This window comes from Heptranchias perlo, chromosome 2 (assembly GCF_035084215.1).
Source record: "Heptranchias perlo isolate sHepPer1 chromosome 2, sHepPer1.hap1, whole genome shotgun sequence".
Taxonomy (NCBI): domain Eukaryota; kingdom Metazoa; phylum Chordata; class Chondrichthyes; order Hexanchiformes; family Hexanchidae; genus Heptranchias; species Heptranchias perlo.
Genome location: NC_090326.1, coordinates 106,720,952 through 106,745,293, shown reverse-complemented (window position 1 = coordinate 106,745,293; position 24,342 = coordinate 106,720,952). Strand labels below are relative to the sequence as shown.

The following is a 24,342-nucleotide window of genomic DNA, read 5'->3' as shown; positions in this document are numbered from 1 at the left end:
GCTCTTGGTCTAATCTGTGTCTAGGAGGGAACTTGTATGTTATTCCCTCCTTCTCAACTATACTTTTGCTCCAATGTTGCCCTTAACCTCCATGTGTTGTTCATTGCAGGACCTTTACTACCAGTCATATTCACAAGTGGGTGTGATGTTTGCCTCAATTCCCAATTTTAATGACTTTTATATTGAACTAGATGGTAATAACATGGGGGTTGAGTGTTTGCGCCTCTTGAATGAGATAATAGCCGACTTTGATGAGGTACGTTTAATTCTATATCAACTATACTAAATAATAAAAGTCTTGATTTATAAAATGTTTGAACAATGCTCTTATTTTATAATTCTTATAAATGTATTCACATCTTTCTTTTGGTACAAAAGCTAATGGACAAGGAATGTTATAAGGACATAGAGAAAATCAAAACAATTGGCAGCACTTATATGGGAGCAGTTGGACTTGTACCTACAACTGGAACCAAGGTGAGCAATTGGGTTGCAAGTCCTCTAGTTAACAGCGAGCCATCATTACCAAGCACACACAGGGAAAACAACTAATCAAGCATTTGCATCTCCTATTCCACAAATACAAGGACACACCAAAAATACCTTGTAACAATGTAGAAAAAGTTGATTATTAACAAATCTAAACTAAGCCTGATCAATTTTCTCGGTGTTATAACACAGCAAGATGGACTTCCCTGCCATGTTTGTAATAGTGGACTTTACCATTGCTGTAATTGCATTTTCACCGGTGCAGTTCTCTAAGGTTCACAGTTAGAATCAACTGCACAGCCACGTAGTAATGCTAAGGGTGCTGTACATGTGACCCGTTAATGAATTGATATCATTGAGTTTCAATATTATTTAGGTTTCAGCTTTTTAAATGCCAGTTGTTTTGAGTGGAGACTGTACTTCTATATTTACCAGGCAGAATATAGAAAGTTCAGAGGGGAAGTGAAAAAGGAAATAAGAGGAGCAAAGAGAGAGTATGAGAATAGACTGGTGGGAAACATAAAAGGGAATCCAAAAATCTTCTACAGGCATATAAAGAGTAAAAAGGGTAATAAGAGGAGGGGTGGGACCAATTAGGGACCATAAAGGAGATTTGCTCATGGAGGCAGAGGGGATGGCCGAGGATGAGGCCGAGGGGATGAGTACTTTGCATCTGTCTTTACCAAGGAAGAAGATGCTGCCAGAGTCTGAGTAAAGGAAGATATAGTTGAGATACTGGATGGGCTAAAAATTGTTAAAGAAGAGGTACTAGAAAGGTTAGCTGTATTAAAATAGATAAGTCACCCGGTCCGGATGGGATACATCCTAGGTGGCTGAGGGAAGTAAGGGTGGAAATTGTGGAGGTACTGGCCATAACCTTCCAAACATACGTAGATATGGGGGGAGAAGGGGTGCCAGAGGACTGGAGAATTGCAAATGTTACACCCTTGTTCAAAAAAGGGTGTAAGGACAAACCCAGCAGCTATAGGCCAGTCAATTTAACCTCAGTGGTGGGGAAACTTTTAGAAACGATAATCTGGGACAGAATTAACAGTCACTTGGACGAATGTGGATTGATTAGGGAAAGCCAGCACGGATTTGTTAAAGGCAAATCAAGTTTAACTAACCTGATAGAGTTTTTTGATGAGGTAACAGAAAGGGTAGATGAGGGCAATGCAGTTGATGTGGTGTACATGGACTTTAAACAAGGCGTTTGATAAAGTGCTGCATGGTAGGCTTATCATCAAGATTGCAGCCCATGGAATAAAGGGGGCAGTAGCAACATGAATACAGAATTAGCTAAGGGACAGGAAACAGAGAGTAGTGGCGAACAGTTGTTTTTCGGACTGGAGGGAGGTGTACAGTGGTGTTCCCTAGGGGTCGGAGCTGGGACCACTGCTTTTCTTGATATATATTAATGACTTGGACTTGGGTGTACAGGGCACAATTTCAAAATTTGCAGATGACACAAAACTTGGAAGGGTAGTAAGGAATGAGGAGGATAGTGATAGACTTCAAGATGATATAGACACACTGGTGCCATGGGCAGACACGTGGCAGATGAAATTTGACGCAGAAAAATGGGAAGTGATACATTTCGGTAGGAAGAATGAGGAGAGGCAATATAAACTAAAGGGCACAACTATAAAAGGGGTACAGGAACAGAGAGATCTGGGGGCATATATGCACAAATCATTGAAGGTGGCAGGGCAGGTTGAGAAAACGGTTAAAAAAAGCATACGGGATCCTGTGCTATATAATAAAGGCATAGAGTACAAAAGTATGGAAGTCATGATGAATCTTTAAAAAACACTGTTCGACCACAACTGGAGTATTGTGTCCAGTTCTGGGCACCACACTTTAGGAAAGATGTGAAGGCCTTAGAGAGGGTGCAGAAGAGATTTACTAGAACGATTCCAGGGATGAGGGACTTTAGTTACATGGATAGACTGGAGAAGCTGGGGTTGTTCTCCTTGGAACAGAGACAGTTGCGAGGAGATTTGATAGAGGTATTCAAAATCTTGAAGGGTCTTGATGGAGTAGATAGAGAGAAACTTTTCCCATTGGCGGAAGGGTCAAGAACCAGAGGACATAGATTTAAGGTGATTGGCAAAAGAACCAAAGGTGATATCAGGAAAAGCAGTTTTACACAGTGTCTGGTTAGGATCTGGAATGCACTGCCCAAGGGGGTGGTGGAGACAGATTCAATCATGGCTTTCAAAAGCGAATTGGGTAAGTACTTGAAACTAAAAATTTTTCAGGGCTACGGGGATAGGATGGGGGGAGTGGGACTAGCTAGATTGCTCGTGCATTGAGCCAGTGCAGACTCGATGCGCTGAATGGCCTCCTTCCAAGCTGTAACCTTTCTACAGATCTGTGATTGTATGATTTGCGTACACTTTATTATCGTGCAAATAGCTTCCTACTTAATATTGCATTTTTTTGTGGAGTAAAAATGTTCTTATTGCGAGGTTGGAAAGCGGTATTTGCATATGCAAAGATAAGATGCATTCACAAAAGTATCATTCAAAACGTGACACATTATACATACCCAAGATATTGCTCATCTATTCTACAGTTGTATAATAAAGGGAGACAAAAGCAAAAATGTTGGAAACACTCAGCAGGTCAGACAGCATTCATCAAGAGAACACAAGCTGACCTTTTACATGTGGAATTCTTTTTCAGGACTTGAATTTATGACGAATGAACAGCATTTAAAAAGGAACGGGAAAAGAGGGAAAAGACATGCAGTAACCAAACACACATACACACAGACAGGAGGAAAGAAATCAAATAGCCTGCTAAGGTGGAGAACAGGGGGGTAATTTTAACCCCCAAGAACGGGTGGGTTGGGGGCGGTTGGACAATAAAAATAGTTGATTTTTGGAGCAGGACCGCATCCGGGGCTCCAAAGCATCCACTTCCGGGTTTAACCCAGGTGCATCTCGATGCACATGCAACAGAAACCCAGAAGTCCCGTCCCTACTTAAAGCTAATGGGGCGATACTTAAACGCACACTTTGTAAACGCACATAGCATGGTAAATAAGGTTGGTGAACTGCAGGAACTTGTTGCCACATGGGACTATGTGCAGTGGCAATCACAGAGACCTGTCTCAAAGAAGGGCAGGATTGGATACTTAATATTCCTGGCTACAGGATATTCAGGAAAGATAGGAAAGGAAAGAAAGGATGGAGGAGGGGTGGCAGTATTGGTCATATAAACTACTATAACACTGGAAAGGGATATTGTAGTTGAGGGGTCAAAGACAGAATCTATTGGTTAGAATGAAGGAACAATAGAGGAGCTATTACGCTACTGGGTGTATACTATAGGCCACCAAATAGTGGGAAGGAGATAGAGAAGAACATTTGCAGGCAAATTACAGAAAGATGCACGAGCTATAGAGTAGTAATAATAGGTGACTTCAATTACCCTAATATAGACTGGGACAGTAACAGTGTAAAGGGCAAGAGGGGGTGGAATTCCTGAAATGGGTTCAAGAGAACTTTCTGGAACAATGTGTTTCCAATCCAACCAGGAAGGAGACAGTGCTGGATCAAGTTCTGAGTAATGAAGTGGGGCAGGTGGAGCATGTTTCAGTGGGGGAGCATTTGGGGAACAGTGATCATAATATCATTAGGTTTGGAATAGTTATGGAAAATGACAAGGAGCAATCAAATGTGAAAATGCTTAACTGGAGGAGGGCAAATTTCACTGAGTTAAAAAGGGATCTTTCCCAGATGGATTGGAATCAAAAATTGGTAGACAAAACTGTAACTGAACAATGGGAGGTCCTTCAAGGAGAAATTGGTTCGGGTACAGAGTAGACACATCCCTACAAGGGGGAAAGGAAGGGTATCCAAAGCTAGAGCTCCCTGGATGACTAAAGATATAGAGATTAAAATGAAACAGAAAAAGGAGGTTTATGATGAATGCAAGGTCCATAATACAGTAGAGAACCAAGCTGAATACAGAAAGTACAGAGGAGATCTAAAAAAGGGAATAATAGGGGCAAAGAGAGAGTATGAGAATAGATTATCAGCTAACATAAAAAGGAACCCAAAAATCTTTTATAAACATATAAAAGGTAAAAGCGTAGTCATGGAAGGGTGAGACTGATTAGGGACAAAAAAGGAGATCTCCTTGTGGAGGCAGAGGACATGGCTGAGGTATTAAATGAATACTTCACATCAGTCTTCACTAGAGAAGAGGATTCTGCCAATGTACCAGTAAAGGAGGATGTAGTAGTGATATTGGATAGGATATAAATAGATAAAGATGAGGTAATTAAAAGATTGGCAGTACTCAAGGCAGAAAAGTCACCCGGTCCAGATGGGATGCATCCTAGGTTACTGAGGGAAGTAAGGGTGGAAATTGCAGAGGCTCTGGCCACAAACTTCTAATCCTTCTTAGATATGGGGTCAGTGCTGGAGGATTGCAAATGTTACACCCCTGTTCAAAAAAGGGGAGAGGGATCCACCCGACAGTTACAGGCCAGTCATCGACTGTGGGGAAACTTTTAGAGACAATAATAAGGACAAAATTAATTAGCACTTGGAGAAATATGGGCGAATAAATGAAAATCAGCACGGATTGGACAACCCTCTCATCCCAGGAGTTCTTTGATGAAGTAACGGAGAGGGTTGATGAGGGTAGTGTGGTTGATGTTCTGTATATAGACTTTCAATACAGTTGAGGCACTTAATTTTTTGTGTATTAGAAATTCAAACAAAATTAACCTTACCTGTTCAGGTTTCCCATCACTTCTGAGTCACGTCAGGTGAAAGCAGGTGTGGAGGGCCGGATCCATGTGGAGAGTGCCTTTATTGCACTGCTTTTGGGCCCAGAGGAGCAGCAGTGCTTTATCCAGGCCCAACAAGCTCACCTGGCGTGATTGGACCTCCATAATCGGCCTCTCACCGCCCCCCCACTTCTCCTGATGCTGGTTCCCCCCACCCAATCTTCTTCACGTCCCCCCACCTCCCCCATCTCTCTGATTTCTTCCACGGCCCACGATCTCACTCTCCCTCCCTCCCTCCTCTCCGATTCGCGGCTCTTTTCACTTCCGACAGGCATTCAGCCTGTCAATCTGGCTGCCTGGCACGTGGGAAACCTGGAAGCTCAAGTACTTACCAGATTGCGACGCACTCATTTGTCTTCCGGGTTCCCTAAAGCGAATATCTACATTCACGCTGGGTTCCCAGCTCCGAGCTAAAATCATACCCCAGGAGATGGTTGAATGGCAGAAGTGATTTGCACATGGAGGCCATTTAACCGTCGTCTGTTCTCCACCTAAGCACTTTACAGGTCATTCTATTCTTCCCCCACCATGTGTTGTTGTTGTCTGTTAGTTTTCGCCTCCTTTCCCTTAAAATGTTAATCTGTAATATCTTCCAGTTCAGAACAAGTGTTCCACACCAGAAATGTCAACTTGTGTTCTCTCAACAGACGCTACCTGATCTCCTGAGTGTTTCTGGTCTTTTCTGTTTTTGTTTCAGATTTCCAGGATTTTCAGTATTTTGCTTCTTGTTCGTGTTACTAAGGGAAAACTTTCCTCCATGGTAACACACAGTCCTTTTATATTGTCATGAGCAAGCAGGCAAATCACCTTATTAAAACTGGATAGTTATACTCTGGCAATCTCATATGTTAATAAAATGGCAGTTCCTTTAAAGGAGGATTATATCGAGACTTATAGAGCTATAGTTAGTTTCAACAAGAAATTAGTGACTCAGACCCGGATGTATTAAAGAGAAGATCACAAATCAGTCAAGTGGTCATTAGACACTAAATTAAAGCAATTCTCCAACCTTAGGTACTAACAGTAAATGTGTCTAGCTCACTCAAATAATATTCAATAGTTTACATTCCGCAAGTGTCACAAATTTAATTATGCTGCCAAATATATTTTGCTCCGTGTGATCTCTATTGACTGTTCCACTGGTTTGGTCATGGGTTGAATCTTAACCATGTTGTTTGTTCCACCAAACTATTATGCAGTGGAACAATTCATTTGAAAAACAAAATTCCAACATAATAATAGCAATAACATTTAATGTACAGAGTCAGACTATTATATTTGTGAATACTGAATCACTATAATGGTTTCATTAGGTGTCAGAAATTATGCTGTTAGGTCAAGCCATTATTTCAACTATTTCTAAACTTGACAGACAAAAACAAAATAACAAACTTACTATAACTTTCTCATAAGTTTTACCGATGTATCTATGCATACATCAGATTATTGTTACTTATAATCTGCTGTATGAAAATCTGATGCCTCAACTTGCTCCCTTTTGATCCTGATGCTTCACTGCATATTCACTGGGCTCATTAAACCAAGGTTGCCATTTACACTATAACTGCAGCATCGGTTTAGGGCCTTGAAAACTGATTTCCACTCCACAGTGTACAATGCTGAAAAATATAAATGCTTCACCTCCGTGTTAAAATTGTAGTGTAACTGCACTGTCAATATAGCGCTATAGTCCTGTTGAATTAAATGACATATCCACTATGCAATATATGCAATTGTGATTCAAGCAAGTTACTGAATTGCTCATCTGTACAAATTGCTTCCAGGTCCAATTTGGCCCCTTGTGTTTAGAATAGTGAACATCTGGAAATGATTACCAGGCAGTAACTTAATCAAAGGGTGGAGATGATGTCATGAACAATTAGAGAAAAAAAATTATTACCAAATCCAATAACAGTCATCTGGACCCCAAGATTTGATCACAGCCTTCAAACCACTCCCTGGAATTTGCTATTTTTTTTGTAATATATCCTTTTTACCTGTTAAATCGGATTTTATCTGGATTTAATCAGCCTTCGTGCTGGCAATGGTTATCAGTGTGCCATCTGTAAGTGAACGCAAATAGTGTTTCCACAAGATAGGTTAACCTTGTAGCCCCATTACTGCGGAGAACATGGTGAAATTGGTCACCGCCTCGCCCATTTTTTGGGTGAAAAATTAGTGTTGGGGCGACCAATTTCCAGGTGTGATCTCTCTGATTTTAACAGTGAAAAATGGATGGGTTGGGGGCGGATGGGCATTCAAAATTGCAACTATTTCAGACCCGCATCCAACCCGCTCATTTCCGGTTTTCACCGGGGTGGGACGAGGGACGGGCGACCAACCCGCTGTCAGGAGGCGGGTCGGGCCTTAAAACCCTTCAAGGAGGCTTCGGGCCTCCATTTTCCCACAGTTTCCAATTTCAACCCTGGGGGTCTGGGATTCCCGGGCCTTCTCTTTCACGCCTCGTGAAAGGAGGAAAGAAGGCCCGAGACTACAGGTAGGTGCCTTCCTGGCACAACTTGTGGTCCGGGAGGAGCATGACTGCTTCCCCCAGACCCAACAAGCCTGCCTGCAGCGATCCTCCAACGATCGCGGACCCCCGATCCCAATCCCCCCAACGATCGCGGTCCCCCAGCCCCGATCCCCAATCCCCCCCCCAATGATCGCGGATCCCCAATCGTGGACTCCCGACCCCGATCCCACCCCCAACGATCGCAGACCCCCTACCCCAATCCCCGATCCCCATCCCCAATGATCGTGGATCACCGCGATGACCCCTGATCCCAATCCCCCCCCCCCACCCCCGTGACTGACCCCCCAGTCCCTCTCCCGTGACTGACGATCCCCATGCCAACCCATGCCCCCCCTCCCCCCCCCCCGACCTCCCCACCAATCCATACAATCAAAGACTTACCTGCAGACTTACCCGAACTCCTCCTCTCCCTGGCTGCTCTCCCGTCTGACTGAGACCAGCCTGTCAATCAGGCCGGTCAGTCGGACAGCAAAAAATAAATAAAAGACGTCCTTATTTCAAAATCGTAAGGACGTCCAGGAAACCCGTACTTCTGGGTTTCCCGTCTGCAATTTGACCCCCCCGTCCCTTTCCCGCCCTGGGGTCAAAATCATGCCCCAGATGTCCAGGACGCCCGCCTGTAGCAAGTGTTAAGCCCCTTGAATATGCTAATCGTGTCAGGCTATCCTGATTGAGTTCTTTGATGAAGTAACAGAGTGGGTTGATGAAGGTAGCGCAGTCGACGTATATAAAGACTTTCTAAAGACATTTGATAAAGTACCACAAAACAGACTTATTCGGAAAATAGAAGCACATGGGACTTGGGTACGTAATTGGCTAAGGGATAGGAGTCAGAGAGTAGCGGTGAATGGATGTTTCTCTGACTGGAGAGAGGTATGCAGTGTGATCCCCCAGGGGTCGGTATTAGGACCATTGCTTTACTTGTTTTGTATAAATGACCTGGACTTGGGTATAGGGAGTACAATTTTGATGTCTGCGGATGTTACAAAATTTGGCAACGTAGTAAATCGTAAGCAGCACAGTAGCAGACTTCAGGAGGCCATAGATAGACTGGTGAAATGGGCAGACACATGGCAGGTGCAGTTTAATGCTGATAAGTGTGAAGTGATGCACTTTGGGAGGAACAACATGGCGAGGCAGTATAATCTAAATGGTATTATTTTGGGGGGGATGCAAGAGCAGAGGGATCTGGGAATGCATATTCACAAATCTTTGAAGGTGGCATGGCAAGTTGATAAGGCGATTAAGAAGGTGAATGGGATGCTTGATTTTGTAAACGGGGCATTGAATATAAAAACAAGGTAGACATGCTAAATCTTTACAAATCACTGGTTAGGTCTCAGCTGGAGTATTGAGTACAATTCTGGGCATCACACTTTAGGAAGGATGTCAAGGCCTTGGAGAGTGTACAAAGAAGGTTTACCAAGATGAGAGATTTCAGTTATGTGGAGAGATTGGAGAAGCTGGGATTGTTCTCCTTAGACCAGAGAAGGTTATGGGGAGACCTAATAGACGTATTCAAAATGATATGGGGTTTTGATAGAGCAAGTAAGTAGAAACTGTTTCCTCTAGCAAGTGGGTCGGTAACCAAAGGTCATAGATTTTTAATAATTGACAAAAGAACTAGAGGGGAAATGAGGAGGATTTTTTTCACACAGAGGGTTGCTAATATCTGGAACGCACTACCTGAAAGAATGGTGGAAGCAGATTCTATAGTAACTTTCAAAAGGCAATTGGACATGTGCTTGAAGAGGACTAATTTGCAGGAAATAGCTGGGGTGTAGGACTAAAGTGGACAGCTCTTTCAAAGAGCCGGCACAGGCATGACGGGCCGAATGGCCTCCTTCTGTGCTGTATGATTCTATGATTCTAATCAGAGTACTAATGCCTACTTTAGGCCCCCACTCCCAAATTGAGCATAAACTGGGTGGAGCATGCACCGTGCATACTCAGCTCAGTTGTTCTGGGTGTACAAGGGTCTAAACAGCAGTCCTTAAAGGGACCACTGGAGGCCGCCGACAATAGGGAAAGTTAACTTTTTTTAAACTTATGTTTAGTTGGAGCCAGGAGGAATAGGAGTGCTCCTGCTCCTCCTGACTCCACAACAGTGCTGCAGGCCGGTACCTACTCGGGCTCATCCCCCTCTGATTCGCATCCCCCACCAGATCTACCTACGGACCAGCTCGGAGTCGGTGCCGCGTGAATTTCCCAAGGCTCCAATTGGTGAGTTTCACCAGGATGCCCGATTGGCATCCACTGCTCACCAGTTTTATATCGACGAGGCCCAATTTCCAGTGAGCCTTGAGCTGACGTTTTCGGGCTTGCGTTCCCTTGGCGATGCCCATTTCGTGTTGTATTCCAGCATTACTCCAATTTCTCAGCCTGTATATCTAAAATACATTGTGTAAAGAGTTCTGTCAGTAATAGTACAGTCAGTTATGATATCTAGAAATCTAAAAGTTTTACATGTGCCCCAACACTTATATATAACAAGTTTCAAACTTTATCTCTTATATCTGGCAGAGTAACACAATAAATAGAATTTTTAACAGCAGCAATAGCGTTCATCTGAAACAACCGCCAGGCATTTCCTCAAGGCTTCTCCCGCCGTATCTTTGGCGGAAGTTCAGAAACACAGTTTATGTCCATATGCCAACATTATGGTGATGGAGCAGGAGAAACCCCGAGGAAATTTACCTCCAATATCTTAACAAGCCACAAAGTGCATACAGAGCAAGAGAAACAAAGAAATTTATGGGTGGGGGGTGGAGCCAAATGCCTCATCAAAGAGTTGGGGGTTTCAGGATCTTTTTAAGGCAGGAAAGGAGGTAGCATGGTGAAGTAGTTTAAAGAGATTTGTCCAGATGGCGGCGGTATATTGACTGAATGATAGAGTGAAGAGAGCTGGAAACAAGCAGTAATCTGGAGTCAGAAGCAAAGGGTTCCGTCAGGGATATGTGGTTAGAAATGATCATTCAGTTTGGGTAGTGGTATTGTAAGATGAAGATCTCACAAAATCGATTCACTTGGGCACAGGGAACCAATGGAGCTTGGCAATGGTGAACGTGATGAGTGTATGGGGGAGGACATGGGGCACACAGTTCTTGATTAGTTGAAGTTTGTTAAGAATGGCGATGAGGAAGATAGTGAAGACATCTTGGCAGAATTGAATTCTTGAGAAACATGTGGGGCATAAGCAGGCAGTGTTCAGGAGGTGGAAGAGTATGGTCTTGGCGATGGTTCAGATGTGGGGCCAAACAAGATGCTGAGGTAACACACCATTGGATTTGGTCTGAAAAGACAGCTGAGGAGGTTGAGGGAGGCAGAGTTAGAGGTGCTGGTGGGAGCAAAAAAAGGGATGGTTTAGTTTAGCTGGCAGAAGTTTCAATTCAGGTCAAATTTATATTCAGGTCACACATACTACTGACGATAAGAAATAAGGATTGGTATTAAAGTTAGGGCCCACAATTATTGTAGGGCTGCTCTGCTGGCAGAAGAGTGGTGGAGTGGACCCTAAATCCACCGGGGTGGGCAGGTCCAGATCCCATCCCAAATTATGGGGATGGGATCATTTGAATATGTAGGGTGGGCACAGTAGTGTCCACCTCAAACGGCCAGCTAGAATGTCAGTGGCACCATTCCACTCCTGCACAGGAACAAGAGTAGGCCATTCAGCCCCTCAAGCCTATTCGGCCATTCAACTAGATCATGGCTGATATGTACCTTTTTACCCTTACCTGCCATTCTGACGAACGGTCTTCGACCTGAAATATTAACTCTGTTTCTTTCTCCACAGATGCTGCCTCACTTGCTGAGCTTTTCCAGCATTTTCTGTTTTTATTTATGGCTTATTACTAAGTTTGCTTTTCTGCCCCCCCCTCCAATTTTCTGCCCTTTTCAATGCTACTCTCATGAAGATGCCAGCAGAACCCCATTTCAAAGTAGCCATTCATCATGTGTGAACCTTAATTGTGACCATTGGCAGGCTATTCCCCTTGTAAGCATCACAGCTGAGCCCTATCCTTGTTTTAATGATATCCACAACTGCACTTTCCAGCAAGAGTCATTGGATAGTGGTCACAATAAGAAAACCTGGTGATCAGAATTGGGAATCTTGGCTGATAGTTACCTGCCTAGACGAGAAATTTTGAAGCCAACATTAGGACTTGGACTTCTGCTATGACAGGGATCAGATCAATCAGGACAGAATAACTATGAAACCTGATACGCTCCGAGTCTGTACAGTTCAGTTGTACACCACACCGTGCATTCACTTATTGGGCCATTGGGGAAATACTACAAATTTATCTTCACCAGTCGGAGGACCACGAAAAATTTCCTACTGCTTTTGAGCAGATCTCACCATCATAATCCAACTGAAAATCAAAAACCAGCAGCAGGATTTCCATAATTATTATTTACTTTATATTTACTAAATAGTAAATAGTTACTTTTTTAAACACATGCATATGGGCTTCCTGTTACAGTTATCCAGCAGCTGCAGTGTACATATCATGATGCCATAGCAACAGGCACTAACTAACATTTAACCCTGAAAAGTAACTCATTGTGAAAAATAATAGGCAGTTCATTACTGTTTTGATGTTCACTACTTCTATCCCTCTGATCCTTTCCCTTTGCTTCTACTTCCAAGTGAGGAGTCTGCCTACTATCGGAGCAGGAATGGGAAAGGTGGGGCTGACTGTGGAATGGTGGAAATGGCCAGGAGGAAAATGGCTGCTTTGATATTAATACAATAAGCAAGATATATATCATTGCCAACCTTTGACTCACACAGAGTATAAATTACTGGAGTCTGGTTTTGGGAATAACTGCCTGTTCAGTATATCATTCAAGCAACATCCCGATATTGTATAAATAGTGTAAATATATGCAACGCTATATAAATCTAAATATATTAAATTATAGCATCTGGTGTGTGGGCTCCAATATGTGATGAGCAGGCTGTGTCCAAGTAGCAGTAACAGTATATATTACTCTTGGTTGTTTTTATAATTAGCTGTAAAGCACTTTTACAGTGACATCTTGTTTTCCATGACAAAATCTCATTATATCAGGATCTGGCTGATTGAGGATTACTGGCTACCACTTTGACAAGTTGAAGTTCAGTTACAATAAACAGCCAACTCCACTTGATATCTCTGCATTCCTATTGCTGATTCAAAGGGTGATGCAAAGACTCTATAATCCAAAGAATGTGTTGCATTTCTCTTGTTCTTGAGCTTGAAAACCTGACCAGAAATTAGGAGCATACTTTGTACAAACACAATTGTTGCTGTAGTTTAATTGAGATGAACAGGTCTTTAAAAGTCTGATAAAACAGCTCAATCAGTGCCCAGACATCGATTTATGTGTTTTTTTTTAAATCAAAGCATTAATTTCCATTGTTCTATATGACTTTTACACTGTTCGTGGCAGGTTGAACAATGGAATATTAATTTACAGATTTTCACTATAAATGGGTGGAAACTTCATTATAACAGGAGCATTGATCTGTTATTCATTTATACTGATTTCAAACATCGAAATGTTTTCACAGCAGTGATTTTCCCCATTGCTGTGTGGGGAATACACAATGATTCAGTTTACCCATGTACAAGAAAGCTCAAGGTTTAAAGTCCTCTCAATGGAATAAATGAATCGCCATTCCTCAGATTTTTATTTAGTCTATATATATGATATTTAAGATGATAATTGTTAGAAAATGTATTAAAATTGTACTTGTATCTTATCTGATTTGAATGGAGGTTTTTAGAAGTGTTCAATGCTCTCCATTATTCCATGCTGTATTCCAGACAAGACTGGCCTGCATCATGAAAATGTTATAAACGGGGATCAAGTGTTAACCCTTAAACTGATGGCAACCAGCCACTTAGACAACCGGTTTTGTTTGTTTTCAGCTCATGCATTGTGACACAATGTAAACAGCATAATACCTATTGTTCCCTCCTCCCCAGCCTTTCCTCCCCCCGTTTCCCTGGCTCTGTACTTGCTGAAAAACTGTTTAATCTTCAATTTCTTCCAGTTCTAACGAAGGGTCATCGACCTGAAACGTTAACCCTGTTTTTTTCTCCATAGATGCTGCATGACTTGCTGAGTGCTTCCAGCATTTTCTGTTTTTGTTTCAGATTTCCATCATTGGCAGTATTTTGCTTTTGATAAGGGTAATAAAACTACCCGAGCAACATGAACAGGTTTATTACTAAAATAATAAATTACTAAAATAAACACCTCAAAAAATCACATAAAAAGAAAGAAATTTGATCATATCTGTTGCTTGTCCTGCATCTACCTCCTGTTCTCACCATTCTTTTTTTATTTATTTTAAATTTAACTTTAGCTTTACTCTTTTCACTATCTACTCTTAGTTTATTCCACACATTCTAACTCTATACTTTTTTAAAGTTTTAAATCCTTACCTCCTCTTCTGCCTTCCAACTCCCACCAGCCATTTTAGAAGTGGGCACTTTTTTTTAAAGGTAGGGTTTTTATTAACTATAAACCAGCCTGAAGGCCAGTTTTCCAATCACTAGAACTCAAACTTCTGAAGATCAACCGGTAACTAGGTCAAATCATTGATGTAAAAATCACCTCCAGACATTGGTATGCTTGGACACGGAAAGTAAACTCATTGGTAGTCAACATTTCATCCAAATAAAACATTTTTTATTGCTAGATTTGAACATTCACCCTTAATATTATCCTTCCAAGTTCTAAGAAAAATATACAGCAACTTGAAATAATGAGGAAGGCACAAGTGATAATCAATTCTTTAAATGTAAATGGCATTGAGCTCACTTTACTATTTTTTTATTCGTTCATGGGATGTGGGCGTCGCTGGCAATGCCAGCATTTACTGCCCGTCCCTAATTGCTCTTGAGAAGGTGGTGGTGAGCCGTCTTCTTGAACCGCTGCAGTCCGTGTGGTGACGGTTCTCCCAAAGTGCTGTTAGGTAGGGAGTTCTAGGATTTTGACCCAGTGACGATGAAGGAACGGTGATATATTTCCAAGTCGGGATGGTGTGTGACTTGGAGGGGAACGTGCAGGTGGTGTTGTTCCCTTGTACCTGCTCCCCTTGTCCTTCTAGGTGGTAGAGATCGTGGGTTTGGGAGGTGCTGTCGAAGAAGCCTTGGTGAGTTGCTGCAGTGCATCCTGTGGATGGTACAAACTGCAGCCACAGTGCACCGGTAGTGAAGGGAGTGAATGTTTAGGGTGGTGGTTCGGGTGCCATCCTCTTCAGCTAAACAGCACAATGTGGCTTATAACAAAAAGAATTCAAGAGCATAAGAAACTATGGACCAAGGAAAGCCACTTAGACCTTCAAACCCTTTCTTTCTGACAGCCAGATATTATCTGTACTCTTCTCACTAATGTATATGACCTATTCATGGAGACAATTAACCACTGGTAACATTCCCAAAAAGAGAAAACCAAATTTTCTACCTGGGTTCTAAAGGAAAAATGTGATTCTTAGTTTAACAATATTCTCCTGAACAGTTATATTCCACAGATGATAGTTTCATTATCTAAAGGAGACTGAAGCTATGTTGTTCTTCAGATGTGTTTCTTTTTGTTTTAACTTTAATCCCTATTGCCATCAGATGTAATCTAGCTTCTTTATAAAATTATTAATTCCTGTAACTTTTGGCCAATCAATTGCTGTTTCTAGTTTACATAAAGTAACGTTGACAATCAATACTAATTTATCTATCTAATTAAAAGCCTTGCAATTAATAGCTGCCCATAGTGTCACATCTCAAAAGTGCCAATATACTAATGCAGGGAAAATCAATAATCTTGATTGGTTCAAATAACCACTATCTGTTAAATTAACCGTGCTGAAAACCTCCAATAGTGCATTGATCAAATACAAAGAACAATTCCATTCATTGAACAGATAGGAAGTGCTACAAATCAGCATCAGCAACTACCACAAAATCAACCATTCAAATTGCTCAATTTTGTTTTATAAGATACAATTCACAAACCAGCAAGTATCATAAGACCAGCTAACCAATTTTATTCAAGTCCTTTGAGCAGCCATGTTATTTTCTCACATACCCAGATAAATGTACTTATATCACAAGTACATTAAATTACATAATTCTAGAAGATACAGGCACATGGGAACAACACCACCTGCACGTTCCCCTCCAAGTTACACACCATCCCAAATTGGAAATATATCGCCGTTCCTTCATCGTTGCTGGGTCAAAATCCTGGAACTCCCTTCCTAACAGCACTGTGGGAGAACCTTCACCACACGGACTGCAGCGGTTCAAGAAGGCAGCTCACCACCACCTTCTCAAGGGCAATTAGGGATGGGCAATAAATGCTGGCCTTGCCAGCGACACCCCCATCCCATGAACAAATTAAGAAAAAAAAAGAAAAACTAAACTTACCTATAAAGTTAGCTATTGTATGTTAGAAATACTTCTAAGATGTTTCCCCAAAGTCATCCTGCTCAGTTCTCTGAGTTCCAGTTTTTCAAATGGGAGTATTATAGTGCTTGTTGGCAAACTCTGTGGGCATGATTTTAACACGGAAAAACAGGTGGGCTGGGGGCAGGGGACAGTAAAAATTTTAAATTCTAAATCCCACCTCCAACCCGCCCATTTCCGGTTTTAACGAAGGCGGAACGAGGGGCAGGCGACCAACCTGCTCTCAGGAGGCTGGTTGGTCACCACAAGCTTTGAAGCAGTCTGCAGACCTCCATTTTAATAGGTTTTTTGTTTTTAACCCCTGGGGGCCGGGATTCCCGGGCCTTCTACTTCATGCCACATGAGAGGAGGCGAGAAGGCCCAAAACTGCAGGCAAGTGCCTTTATAGCACAGCTTGTGGGCCCAAAGGAGCAGGAGTGCTTCTCCCAGTCCCCACAAACCTACCTGCAGCGAACCCCCACGATCCCCACGCCCCCACGATTTCTGACCCCCCCCCCCCCCCCATGATCTCGGACCTCCCTCTACAATCTCCTGCTCCCCCCAACGATCTACGACCTCTCCCTGAGCTCCGACCCCCCGATGACCCCCAGTGACTGACCCGCCCCAGGGACCCCTGACACCACCCTGATGACTGAGCCCCCCCCCGATAACTCCTGACACCGACCACCCCCCATGACTCTCAACCCTGACCCCCTGATGACTCCCGACCCCAATCGCCCTGATAGCTCCCGACCCCCTGATGACCCCTGACACCAACCCCCTCTGATGATCCTCAATGACTCCTGACCCCAAACCCCCAGTGACCCCCCCCCCAACCTAAGACTTACCTGCTCGCATCTGCTTCCTTCCTTTTCTCCCGTCCAACTGAGATCAGCCTGTTAACTGGCTGACCTGTCGGGTGGGAAACCGTCAAAAAAATAAATAAAAGACGTCCTTACATCAAAATCATAAGGTCATCCGGGAAACATGTACTTCCGGTTTCCCATCGGGAATATTACTCCTCCCCCCGCCCCCCTCGCCATCTTCCCGGCTCAGAGTTAATATTTTGCCCGTTATGTGAGACTGGGTGATATATCATGGAGGTTGTGTTATGTCAACCTGCATCACATAACAACCAGACAGTAAACATACAAATGATGTCCATCATCCATCCCAAACGAGATCAGATAATGTAGACCATGACAAGCTGTTTCACATTGTCCAGAACAGTAGAACCAGAGGACACGGCCTGTGCTTGAAGGGGGGTAAATTCAAACTACCTGTGGAAATAATATTTTGGTGAGCGAGGGGTCAATCTATGGGAACAGACTCCCTAAGGAGATGGTGGAAGCAGTCAGTATTAATTCATTCAAATGCAAATTAGATCGATTTATTTCAGAAAACAACATTTTGGGATACAGTAGATGAGTAATTTGAGGCATGACATGGGGTAAATGCAGCATCCTTGGCAGGAAAAGTGAGACTTCGGACCTATGGTTCCCAAAGCTCTCCACTACTGGGGTTTTCCCGCGAGGCATTTCTGGGTCTGTTGTAGACTAATTGATAGAGATTGATTGCTATGATTAGTCAACAATTCCATTACCATTGTATCATGACTATCAGGATGGTAGAAGGCGAACTAGATGGAACTTGGTCTTTTTTCATTTCACAATTCCTATGTTCCTTAGAAGTATGAACAGCAGAGAAAAAAAAAATTGTGGCCACGAATATCCTCTCCAACATCCCTGGAGAATGCTAAGTCCCTGGTTGCAGAGGAGAGCTTACATCAGTTCTCCACCCCCTTTATGTTGTTCTGAGATTTCTAGGGCTTCCCCCAAGTGGACTGGGGAGGTGTATAGGCTAATAGCAGGCATGGAAATGAGGCAGGGGGAAATGTCCCTGAATAGTGGGAAAAACCTGTCTGCTGCACCAATGATAGCTTCAACAAAAACTATAGACCCACCATGGGAAGTAAGCTTGATTTTGCAGGCTCAACTTTAGTTGCGTACTGTGGATGAGCTCCCTGCCCATATTGGGAGCTCACCAGAAAGGAATGGGAAATTGGATGCAGAGCAATCCTTAAAAAGCTGATTACAAGGAGTGATGGGTAAATTCAAAGGGAAGCCACCACTTAAAGATGTCTAGCAACATATAGGAAATAAAAATGTTGGCAGCCTTTTACAAAGGCCAACACTCCAAGTCTGCATTTGATGGCTGGTGAAGTGGAAGTGGTGCAGAATAAGATAGTAATGAGGAAGGTGGCCCTGCTTTCCACTCCATTGCATTATGTCTGGAAGGAAGTGAAGAAAAAGAACTTAATAGCACAGCCAACCGTTAACTATGGTGCATGTCAGCTGCAAGTGCTCTTAAAGCAGATGCCACAGCTCAGAATATTGCTCTCTGCTGACCCCAAGTTTATGTAGTCAGTTCTGCGTGATCATTGCCAGGTAGATCCACGTCTGCTGTAAGTGAAAGTAGGAGGACCTGCATGGCATCCCTCCCATGCTCCTCCTCCCTAAAAATATAAATAAAGGGGGATTCCCTTTTGAAGATCCAATATCATGGACACACCAAATGGTAGCAGTGCCAGAAAACCTGATCAACTATGTGGAAAGAGGAAAGCAGAAAAAAAGGTTTAGAAGTAGCCTTAAAATGCTGCTACAGATGTTATTGTCGGGGATTTTTAAATGCATAAACAGCACACCCTATCACCCTGGGCACTGTACCAGAATAAACACTGGGCATCATCAGGCTAATTTTAATATAATTAACTGGTGGGTGATTATGTTGCCAGTATAAAACCTAATTGAATGAGATGGTTAGTGGGTCGAAATCTGATGCAATGAATCTCTACCCATTTTTCCAATAAGTTACTTCTGCTTTAAGCTGGCTAATTAGCCGTACCATTCAGAAAAGTTACCTTAACACCTTAGTTCCTCCAGTGGCTCAGTGGGTTTAGGTGGTGAGTGGCTGAGCTATACAGATCAGGAAAAATAGGAGTCCTCAATTGAGAACCTCTTCCGCTGACCCTGCTGAAGTATCTGGGGTCTGGGGAGGTTCCCTTATCTTCATGAAACTGGCAGGTGCCATTATAGGTGCATCTTAGCAGTCATTTGTTTTTGTGTTGGCAGCCCCAGCCCCATAGCCAAACCTGGAAGGACCTTTAACAGGGGGGACAATCCTGGTTGTCCGCTGGGTATGAGGCCAATATGGCTGCTTTTTCTTGGCGTACCCACCACCCAGCAGAACCCAGGCCGAGGTCAAAGAAACTCCTGGCCTGGGAATTCCCTCCCCCCAGCCATGATGGGGAACAATTTGGGGCAGACGGAAGTTCTGCCTCAGGCTCTCCAAGAAACTTGCAGTGCAGGCTGGCACCTAATGCACCCAGATCCTAGCCCAGTTTCTGGGCCTTCCGCTGCACTCCAAGTGCACTCCCAGCTGGGAATGTATCTGAGAGATCTATGGATTTTTGGGGCCAATATCTTGTAAGGGTACAGGGGTTATTTAGTATGATATAGTATACATCGTATTGTTAGTTTGCACATTGTTAGTATTATCTTGTCTCTCAAAGCTCCAAGGGCAGTTCCAATAAGTGAACATTCAATGGCAGCACTCTCATTTCTGAATGGGTTCAAGCCTCACTTAAGGACTTGAGCACATAACCTAGGCTGACACTTGCGTGCAATACAGGAGGAACTGTCTGCACTGTCAGAGGTGCCATCTTTCAGATGAGGTATTAAACTGCCTACTCAGTTGGAGATTTAAAAAAAATCCCATGGCACTATTTGAAGAACAGCTAGGGAGTTCTACTGGTGTCCTGGCCAATATTTATCCCTCAACCAACATAACCAAAACAAATTAACTGGTCATTTATCTCATTGTTGTTTTGGACCTTGCTGGGAGCATATTGTCTGCTGTCTTCGTCTACAAAACAACAGTCATTACACTTGAAAAGTAATTAATTAACTGTGAAATACTTTGGCCTATCCTGAGGACATGAAAGGTGCTTTATAAATAAAAGTTCTTTCTATGATCTGGATCATGCACCTTTCTATACTTTTCCCTTCCGAAGGCATGCACCTGAAGGCTGACAATTACTCCACTTGCAGTAATTTCCTCCCTAGATTTAACATAGTCTAATGATATGAAAAGAAATAAGCTGCATTAAGAAAGCACCTTTCACATTACAATGCACTTCACAGTTAACTGACCAGATAATCTATTTTGGTGGCATTGGTTGATGGATAACTGTTGGTCAGGACACCAGAAGAATGCCTTTGCTCTTCTTCAATTCGCGCAATGGAATCTTTTATGTTGACTTAAACAGATGGAGCCTTAGTTTAACATCTCATCTGAAAAACTGCACCTCGAACAGTGTAGCATTCCCTCAGTACTGCAGTGAACTCAGCCTATATTTATGTGTTCAAGTCCTGGAGTGGGGCTTCAATCCATGACCTTTTGACTCAGAGGCGAAAGTGCAACCACTGAGAAAAGAAGATATGACACCACAGATTAGAGGTTTACAAAATAAAGCTACTAATAGCTTTACCTACAAACAAAAAATGAAGCATAACAAAAGACAAATACCATGAACACATGTAGAATGTCTCAAATGCATTAATTAGCCTTATCATGGCTTTAGTTCAAGAAAATCTGTAAATTAAAAAGTACAGTTCTCCTTCTTGTCCTACAAATTGTGCCCTTCTCTGTTCCACAGGTGTCAACCGACACTTCTGGGGGTTCTCTGTTATTGGCTTTTCCAGATCAAATCATGATGTGGAGATGCCGGTGATGGACTGGGGTGGACAAATGTAAGGAATCTTACAACAACAGGTTATAGTCCAACAGTTTTATTTGAAAATCACAAGCTTTCAGAGGCTTTCTCCTTCATCAGGTGAGGAAGGAGAAAGCCTCCGAAAGCTTGTGATTTTCAAATAAAACTGTTGGACTATAACCTGGTGTTGTAAGATTCCTTACAGATCAAATCAGGCAGTGGGGCTGATTTACTCTTACCCTGTAGCTTGAGCACAAGTGCGCTCCACCTGAAGGAACCTGAACCCACCTGTATTTGTGAGTTCAGGTCATTGCCAATAGCCCTGATGTTCCCCCAGCACAGGAATGCCCCATGAAAGGTGCTTGCACCCAAAAGCAAGAAAGAAAAGTGTATCGTTGCAGCAGTGGCAATAGTTTGAAAATGCACCTGCTGTCGAAAAACAGAAGCCAAAAGACTTCTAGTCCAAATAATCTTACTTGCTGGGCCTGCAAAAAATGTACTTACCTTTTTGGAGTAGAGGAGGTTATTGGCAGCCCCTTCTCTGATCCTCCAATCTGAGGGGGTTGGGTTCAACCTCCAAGGCCAGGAGGAGACCCTGGAGAATGAGGTAGGGACATGTTGACACTATTCCCATCTCATTTGAATTGCATTAAAATGTAACCTCCTGTTTCAGGCAGAAGTGCTCTGCCCTCCTCGGGGAAACTCCCGGAAGTGCACATTAAGCGCAAAGGAGACAAAGATCTGTTGTAATCCGCCTCTGCCCTTTTTTGCTCCACTTTGCACCCAGGAAATAGACATACCTGGAAGGAAAAGCAGAGCAAAAATCAGCACCAATATCTTATGCAGTGTTCTGATTAATGTAGAAGATTGCCACAGCAAATCAAACAATATTTTGTGCATAAATACAATTAAATATTGGAGACAGATTTCACCACATAGAAAAGGAATGTACTATTCTGTCTGCTCAGATACAAAACCAAAACCACATGTGTTAGTGAAACTGGATCAGAGCTTTCATCGTGGGATACACTAGATCTTGGTCACAGGAAAATCTTTGTATTTAAATCAATGAGACCATCTGTAAATTAAATCAACAAATCAGTCTGAGTTAAGATTAAAGGTATCTTTGAATATTTAAGTCAAAAAAATAAACAGTGCAGACTGTTGCATGCATGAGCCCTTTTAATCAATCTCAATTAATGAACTAAGGAAATTAATATCAATAGTAAATTAATAGTTCTTACCAAGTGTAATGTCACAATAGGTCTGCTCAAAAATGTATTACTGATATATAGTTCTAGATCTGGTGCCGTCAAGTGTAACTTTAACATGTAAATATTAACACAATGTCTATTTTTGAACACATTTCTTCATCTTTTTCAAACTATAGGCAAAACGATCAATTTATTCTCACCTGAGTACACTGGCAGATTTTGCGATAGAAATGTTTGACGTTCTAGATGAAATCAACTATCAGTCATACAATGATTTTGTCTTAAGAGTTGGTAAGTAGTTGGTTTGTAACTATAAGTGATGATCTTACATTGTAATTAAGCGAATTATTCTATGTACTACATAGTGCTATAACAGACCATGCATTTGGATTTATTTGAGCTATTATGTACTAATCATAAGCAGTACATTCAATAAGACTTTGAAAATGCATCTGATGTGCTGTTCACAATGAAACATTATAAAGTGGCATTGAAAAACAAAACTGCAGACATCTAACTAGCTCCCCCTGAAATGTAACAAAAGACAAACAAGTTTGTGGGTTATTTATCTCCACTCGAGTAACCAGAGATACTCCCCTTGGCTAATGGAGGGGAAAAGTTCCAACTGGGTTCCCATTTGTAATTACTATCCAATGATTCCTTCTGCAAGGAGTGTGTGCTTTTAAGTGCATGTGCATGTCTACGTATGAATGTTGGGTGAAGACCGAGGTAAGGCTCAGCTACGATGTCCTCTCTGATCAAATAGCGTGCCAACACTCATTGGTCTAGAAATTCATTGGCACCATGCTCATTTTTTAGGCATCCAAGCATCCAATATTGCGGGCAGCACACCCGCGCTCAATCCGCGATGAAAGTGCACCACCCGCCTTATTTGGTCGGTCTGCTCCGTAGGCATCCCGGGCACACGCCGGAAGTATGTTAAACGATGATTAAAATATTTAAGTAAGGGTCCCATGCTCGTTGTAGGACCCTTTTGTGATGGTGGCCTGCCCCATGGCTTGACTCGCCGCTCACTCAGCAACTCATAGCACTAACAGGCAGGAAGGACCCTGCAGCAGCACTATTTAAAAGGCTCAATCACAACATACAGGTTGCTGGTTTAACCTTTTAGGCTGCTGCTTAGCTTTGGTCATTTATTGGCCTGTTTTCTGGCTGTAAAACTTAATTCTAACTTCTGAGAAGAAGATTTTGCTGGTGCTGCACTATTTTTGGTTGCCTTCAAAACAATTTTACTGCAGTAATGGGTGGTCTGGTTGAGGCTGGATGATGGGGGAGCAGCAAAGAAGACAGGAGAGAGCAGGAGAAGTTGGGAGAAGAGGGAAGAGGAGGACGAGGACACTGTGCAGGAGGCCATACCCACAGTGGGTCTTCAGGGAACACTTCTCCTTTCTGAACTTCTCTGAGGAGCAATGTTTCAGGTGCCTTCGCTTCATAACGGAGGCGATCACTGAGCTATGTCACCTGCTGCAACTCGAGCCTCGAACCAGAGCATAGACACCATCTCCCAGGCTGCACCAGGTGATATCAGTGATTTTACCATCACTGTATCAGGGAGGCCAGGAGGAACATCTACATCTCTTTCCCCATGGACAGAGCAAAACAGAATAAGAGAGCCGGCTTCTCCAGGGTGCAAGGTGCCACAAACTATATCCACGTTGCCTTGCATGCACCCCATCACCATGCTGGCATCTTTCTGAATCAAAAGAGATTTCTTTTCCTCAATGTCCAGCTTGGTTGCAACCACAGGCAGCACATCTTGCATGCCTGTGCCTGGTTTCCTGGCAGCAATCATGCTGCATTCATCCTGTACCAGTTCTCTATGCCGCCTTTGTTCCAACCAGGCCGTCAGGTTACAGGCTGGCTACTGGCCGACAAAGGCTATCTCCCCCAGACATGGCTGATGACTCCTATCAGGAACCTGGGCACAGCTACAGAGCTCCAAAGAGAGTCATGCCACCACCAGAAATGTCATTGAGCAGACAGTCGATGCGCTCAAGCAGTGCTTCCACTACCTGGACCGTTCTGGAGGGGCAATGCAGTATAGAGCTGAGCGCGTATCCAGA

At 42.9% G+C, this 24,342-nt stretch overlaps 1 protein-coding gene across 1 annotated transcript in view; it reads left to right on the top strand.

The window, feature by feature from the left end:
* Nucleotides 1-24,342, top strand: part of LOC137342003 (adenylate cyclase type 1-like) — a 259,297-nt gene that overhangs the window by 223,128 nt on the left and 11,827 nt on the right. The window contains exons 16-18 of the mRNA XM_068005581.1: nucleotides 110-256; nucleotides 379-477; nucleotides 22,435-22,549. Of these exons, the coding sequence (XP_067861682.1) occupies nucleotides 110-256; nucleotides 379-477; nucleotides 22,435-22,549 (361 nt within the window). The remainder of the gene's footprint in view (nucleotides 1-109; nucleotides 257-378; nucleotides 478-22,434; nucleotides 22,550-24,342) is intronic.